We start from the raw sequence: 6,566 nt of genomic DNA on the forward strand, positions 1-6,566 counted from the left end.
AATAGTATAATGGTAATTATATAAATAGTAGAACAAGCAATAAACCAAGGGTATGCAGTTAAACAGTCTACTTTAAGGTATAGTAAAATAAAAAAAAATAAAATAAAATAAAAAAAATAAATAAATAAAAAAATTAAAACGAATCCTACTTTAATCACTTCCACATTTTCACACTCTCGTCTATAACTCTATAACTCTGATTAAAACATAAACATATAACATATAAAGTCCAGATAAAAAAAAAAAATAAGGGATGTATAATTATAATACCAGTCTCTTTAAACATGGATCCAGCGATCAGATCATAGGTCCTTCCCGTGCCTTGATAGAATACGGCTCTTTAATTTTAATTAACTTTCAAAAAAGTGTCGGAAACAGCTTCTTTAATTTTTTTCCAGCTTCTTCTTTGCTGAAGAAAATATAATGTCGATCTTGAACTTCCACTTTCAGTTTGGCAGGATACAAGAGGCTGTATTTGATATCGGCTTCCCGTAGCATCCTTTTAATGTCGATGTAGGATCTGCGTTTTGCAGCTGTTGATGGTGAGAAATCGGGAAAAATACGAATAAGATTATTTTCGAATAAAATCTCTTGCTTGTGTCTGAGAAGTGCCATCACATCAAGCTTACATCTTAGTCGTTCGAAGCGGACAATAAAAGATCTAGGTTTAAAGGCGCTTGGTATCTTTGTGCGATAAGCCGTGGCTATCTCATTGTCGAGTTTAAAGTCATCTCCAATTATTTTAGACAGTAATTCTACTGCAAATTTCACTGGGCTTGAGCTTTCTCGTTTCTCAGGTATACCCTCAATTCTTATATTATTTCTTCTGCACCTATCCTCCAGGGCAGCAAGTCTGTCTCCAAGTTTTTTGCATTCCGAGTTCGCAGCTGTGGCTTTTTCATCGGCGTTAGATGCCAGTTGTTCCGCTGTTTCCACTCGAGCCGTGAGTCCCTGCTTAACGTCTTCCAGCTGATCTGAAACGTCATTAATGTGATCATCAAGCCTTTTCAGTTTGGAATTAGTTTCTTCAATGTGTTCCACTAATTTCTCCAACATGCCTTTAAAGTTCACGTCGAAACGTTTAAATAGACGCGTTTCCTTATCTTTGTTATCCTTCTTGAGCTCAATGGCCACCTTCTTAAGATCATTCGTGTTATCTTTCTTAAGCTCATTCATGGCTGTAACCATGGCAGTGGCCAGTGTAGCGATCATCTCTTTCAGTTCGGACAGTTCGCTTCGGCTTTCGTGCTCCACAAGTGAAAATGCAGCTCCTGTTACAGGCTCGCGATGAGTAGATGAGAGCACGTCCTGCAGAGCCCTTTCTAGTCTCGAATGATCCTCAGAAATCGGCGATTCGTCGCGACCTGTATCACTTGCGCCTTCGCTCCCATTTTCACTCTCGACTGGAGGCGATACAATGGAGCGGGGTCCCAGGAATTCTGCGCACTCTTCTGCCTGTTCCAGGTCAGTCTCCGTGAGGCCATACCTTACACTTGCACTCAGGCCGGAAGTCTGTCCGGACTTTGATGCAGCTTTAAGTTTCTTTTCCGGTTCTTTCTGACTTTTCTTCTTGTTACTCATGCTTGTATATTGTAGTGGAAGTTCCTTGGTCGGGTTAAATACAGGATACCTCTAAATAATATGAAATATGTGGGAAAATAAAGCCGCTGCTAGTGGAGCTCTGCTTCAGACGTCCATCTCCTATAAACGGACGAAACCAATCTTCACATTTGATTTCTGTTTGGTTGTCATTTAATGAAGAAAATAATTAATTCAGAGCACTGAATCCTTAAAACGTCTTTTGTCTTGTAAATGTGCCGATCAGGACAAGCAGCAAGCAACCTACTATTCCATCCCCTCACCACCTCAGAACGGGCACAAAATTCCCCAAGTTCCAGCCTTGATTATCTGGGAGTCCGTTACCTAGAGTTGTATAGAGAAATAATAGATTGTTGTTTGGAACACATACATTTCATGTGTGTTCCGTTTCTACAATAATCTGTGTAAACACATCGTTAAAACAGAAATGTTTTTCATATTTTAGTAATAAATGACAAAATGTAGACAAACTATATGATATGTGAAGCCTGAAGTCCAAAGATCAAATAAACACTTTTACAAAAGGTTCAATGATGATACAACAGTTTCTGTGGCACAGCGGTAAGAATTGCTGACTTGTAATCAGGAGTCCTCACTGCCTCGTATATTTACTGTTTTCAGTGGTGAGCTGCTCTTATTGTTAATATTATACAATAAGCACATACATTTGATTTGCGTCTGTAACAGCCGGTGTAAATTTGTAGTACTTGTAAAAGTTAGCATTTTTTTTTTTTTTTTCACTTTCATTCTCTGTCACGATCACGATACATACTACCACCCCCTCCCCGCCAAGGGATCTGACGCTGTTAGTTTTTATTTAAAACTGGGAATAACTGTAGATGTGAGTGGTGATTTGAGAAAATGGAACTGGAGATTTTCGGATATGGATGGATAAAAGCTGACACACAAACGCTGGTGAATCTGCCTTCTCCTGTCTCATTGTCACTTGAATTTTTTTTTATTCAGTTTTATTGAGTGTTCCTGCTTACACTGAATTAGTATGCACCTTATGGCCCATGATGTCAAAGCCACACTGAGAAAAAAACTGATACATAGGTATATGTGATATTTGGAATTATTCATTTTATGACCTGCATAGACATTTCGGAAAACACTGTGGCACGGATGCAACATTATTCATATTATTCATATTCATTCACATACCATCTTGCGGTTGTAATCAGTGACCGCATGTTTTTTTGTTTATTTATTTATTTATTTTTTTTCTCGATCTTGCCCAGTCTGCACATTTTGGGGCATGGTGGGGTTTCTTTTGTACTGCAGGACATGCAGAGGAAAGAATAGTACACAGAGGTCAGTTCCACATTATATACAAATTCAAATGTTAACAGTTCCCACACACCCAAGGACCGTCCTTCCTACATTTACGACGTGTACCTATTGCAATGTACACACTTCTGTCTATGTTGTGGTTCCTATTACATTGAAGGGGCAACTGACACTGACTCAGTTTGCTTTCCTTGGGGAAGCGGCTGTCTTGGAACAGAAGCTTGTCAGTGTTGCATCCTCCTTTTCTTTTTCCATCGCCTTTTCTTGTAAGAGACGACGACAAAATTCCTCTGTGAGGTGAGCCATGAACACTCTTCTTTTCTCAGTGGACCCCGTACATGCCTTGCACAGTACATGTACGTTGATCGCCGCCAGGTGAAGCTTGTTATAGCACAAGCATCCAGCCACCTGCCTGTTCCTGCTTGCACTGAATAAGCTCATGCCTTCTGGTGCATGATGTTGTTGATAGCGCATATAGTAAGGCCATTTTCAGTTTCAATGAATCTTCTGAAATCGACGAGTCCTCCTGGCCCGACTCACTTGCACTTTTGCTTCCACTTTTGCCTTTGACTGGAGGCAATGCTGCAGCATCGGGTCCTGGGAGATCAATTGTTATGCATATCTTTTCCAGGTCAGTCACTGGCAGGCTGTGCCTTGATCATGAACTTGAGGCCTGATTAGACTTGGATGAAGTTTTAACTGTCTTATCCATGGTGGATGCTAGGGGCCACTGTTGCCCCTTAAACCCAACAGGCAGACACGTATGACACCGGATTAAAGCACCAAGAAGTTGTTTTTAATTATTTTCTTCTTGCACAGTGCTCCCTTAGCACCACAGCCACAATAACACAATCAAGTAAATAATTAAAGCCCCTCAGTTTTTGTAAATACATGATACCTCGGGATGATGGTAAAAAAAGTGAAATAACACAGCTGCTAACAGAGTTCCACTTCAGATCCCCTTCTCCCAAAATGGAGGAGACCAAAAAAAAAATTGACTCTGTGTCTTCATATACTGTATGATGCAGTAATGGTCGCAGAACAAATTGTAAAAAATAATCATCTGAATAGAAAAAAAGGTTCTGTGTTAGTTTATGTAATTTTATTAACCCATTTTTATTGTATTTTGTTATTCTGGCATAATTAGAAGTTGCTTTCAGGATTTAGGAATATGTGATGAGTTAGTAATATAAAGTAGGTTGTTAATTATTTGGGAGTTTAAGTAGTTGTTAATTCTCTCTTAATGCCTAAGAAAATTCTGAAGTAAAAATTGGGGTTGTGAGAAAATAACTATAAATTATGTGCCTTTCTTTGTCATTTTAATGTATAGGAGGAGGAGAATCGCCTGCGAGAAGAGCTAAGGCAGGAATGGGAAAGGAAGCAAGAGCACATTAAAAGTAAGTTAGCCTGTATTCATTTTGTAAGTAATTAATAATGCAAGGTTACAAATAAAACTAAATCCGTTTGTTTATGCTTCCTAATGTGTACTTGTTCTTAGCAGCTTCCTATTTTTTTCAAGGAATTTGTATTTGACATATACAGTCATATGAAAAAGTTTGGGAACCCCTCTTAATTCTTTGGATTTTTGTTTATCATTGGTTGAGCTTTCTAAGTAGCAACTTCCTTTTAATATATGACATGCCTTATGGAAACAGTAGTATTTCAGCAGTGACATTAAGTTTATTGGATTAACAGAAAATATGCAATATGCATCATAACAAATTTAGACAAGTGCATAAATTTGGGCACCTCAACAGAGATATTACATCAATACTTACTTGAGCCTTCTTTTGCAAATATAACAGCTTCTAGACGCCTCCTATAGATAGATAGATAGATAGATAGATAGATAGATAGATAGATAGATAGATAGATAGATAGATAGATAGATAGATACTTTATTAATCCCAATGGGAAAGTGTCTGGATTCTGGATGGAGGTATTTTTGACCATTGTTCCATACAAAATCTCTCCATTTCAGTTAAATTTGATGGCTGCCGAGCATGGACAGCCTGCTTCAAATCATCCCATAGATTTTCGATGATAATCAAGTCATGGGACTGTGACAGCCATTCCAGAACATTGAACTTCTCCCTCTGCATGAATGCCTTTGTAGTTTTCAAACTGTGTTTTTAGGTCAATGTCTTGTTGGAATATCCAACCCCTGCATAACTTAAACTTTGTGACTGATGCTTGAACATTACCCTGAAGAATTTGTTGATATTGGGTTGAATTCATCTGACCCTCAACTTTAACAAGAGCCCCATTCCCTGAACTAGCCACACAGCCCTAGAGCATGATGGAACCTCCACCAAATTTGACAGTAGGTAGCAGGTGTTTTTCTTGGAATGTGGTATTCTTCTTCCTACATGCAAAACACTTTTTGTTATGACCAAATAACTCAATTTTTGTCTCATCAGTCCAAAATACTTTGTTCCAGAATAAATCTGGCTTGTCTAAATGAACATTTGCATACAAAAAGCGACTCTGTTTGTGGCGTGATTGCAGAATGGGCTTCTTTCTCATCACCCTGCCATACAGATATTCTTTGTGCAAATTGCGCTGAATTGTAGAACGATGTACAGATACACCATCTGCAGCAAGATGTTCTTGCATGTCTTTTGAGGTGATCTGTGAGTTGTCTGTAACCATTCTCACAATCCTGTGCATATGCTGCTCCTGTATTTTTCTTGGCCTGCCAGACCTGGGTTTAACAGCAACTGTGCCTGTGGCCTTCCATTTCCTGATTACATTCCTTACAGTTGAAACTGACAGTTTAAACCTCTGAGATAGCTTTTTGTAGCCTTCTCCTAAACCATGATACTGAACAATCTTTGTTTTCAGATCTTTTGAGAGTTGCTTTGAGGATCCCATGCTGTCACTCTTCAGAGGAGAGTCAAAGGGAAGCACAACTTGCAATTGACCACCTTAAATACCTTTTCTCATGATTGGACACACCTGTCTATGAAGTTCAAGGCTTAATGAGCTAATCCAACCAATTTGGTGTTACATGCATTCAAATCAGCAAAATTACAAGGGTACCCAAATTTTTGGACAGCCAGTTTTTCACGTTTGATTTAATTTCATACAACTAAATACTGCTTCACTAAAATTCTTTGTTTGGAAAACACCCCAGTACTCAGATGTTCCTAGGAAATGAAAGACATACCACTGTTATCTTTTTTGTTGAAAGTAAATTATTATGCAGGCTGAGAGGGGTTCCCAAACTTTTTTATATGACTGTATAATGAGTGCATAGGAATCCTTATTTATATTTGTTATTCATGTATTTCCAAGGATGTAAAATTAAAAGATTTCATTTGTACAAAAAGATAAAGTAACACAATATACAATAATACAGTAAAATATGAAACACAGTATATAATTAAACTGATATAATATGGAATTTATCATTTTGTTTTTATCTTGCCTTGCCTTTGTTTAAACTTTTTATGTTGCACTTTGAGATTTATTGCTAATGTAGGGTGCCCCTATAAATAAAATGCATTATTATTATTGTTCAAATAGATTTCATTGTTTTTTTAGAGTATATAGAACAACATTTTTGAAAAATGTTGAATTTTAAAAGATCAAGTAAGTATATATATATAAAACATAATGAAAGACTTTAAAAAGTAGGCACTCTAAATTATACAGGGAGGTTCACTTAAAAGAAG

At 37.6% G+C, this 6,566-nt stretch overlaps 1 protein-coding gene across 1 annotated transcript in view; it reads left to right on the top strand.

The window, feature by feature from the left end:
- fam50a (family with sequence similarity 50 member A) overlaps positions 1-6,566 on the top strand; it is an 82,427-nt gene that overhangs the window by 43,279 nt on the left and 32,582 nt on the right. The window contains exon 6 of the mRNA XM_028813389.2: positions 4,220-4,286. Coding sequence (XP_028669222.1) covers positions 4,220-4,286 — 67 coding nt within the window. The remainder of the gene's footprint in view (positions 1-4,219; positions 4,287-6,566) is intronic.

This window comes from Erpetoichthys calabaricus, chromosome 11 (genome assembly GCF_900747795.2).
Source record: "Erpetoichthys calabaricus chromosome 11, fErpCal1.3, whole genome shotgun sequence".
Classification (NCBI taxonomy): Eukaryota; Metazoa; Chordata; class Cladistia; order Polypteriformes; family Polypteridae; genus Erpetoichthys; species Erpetoichthys calabaricus.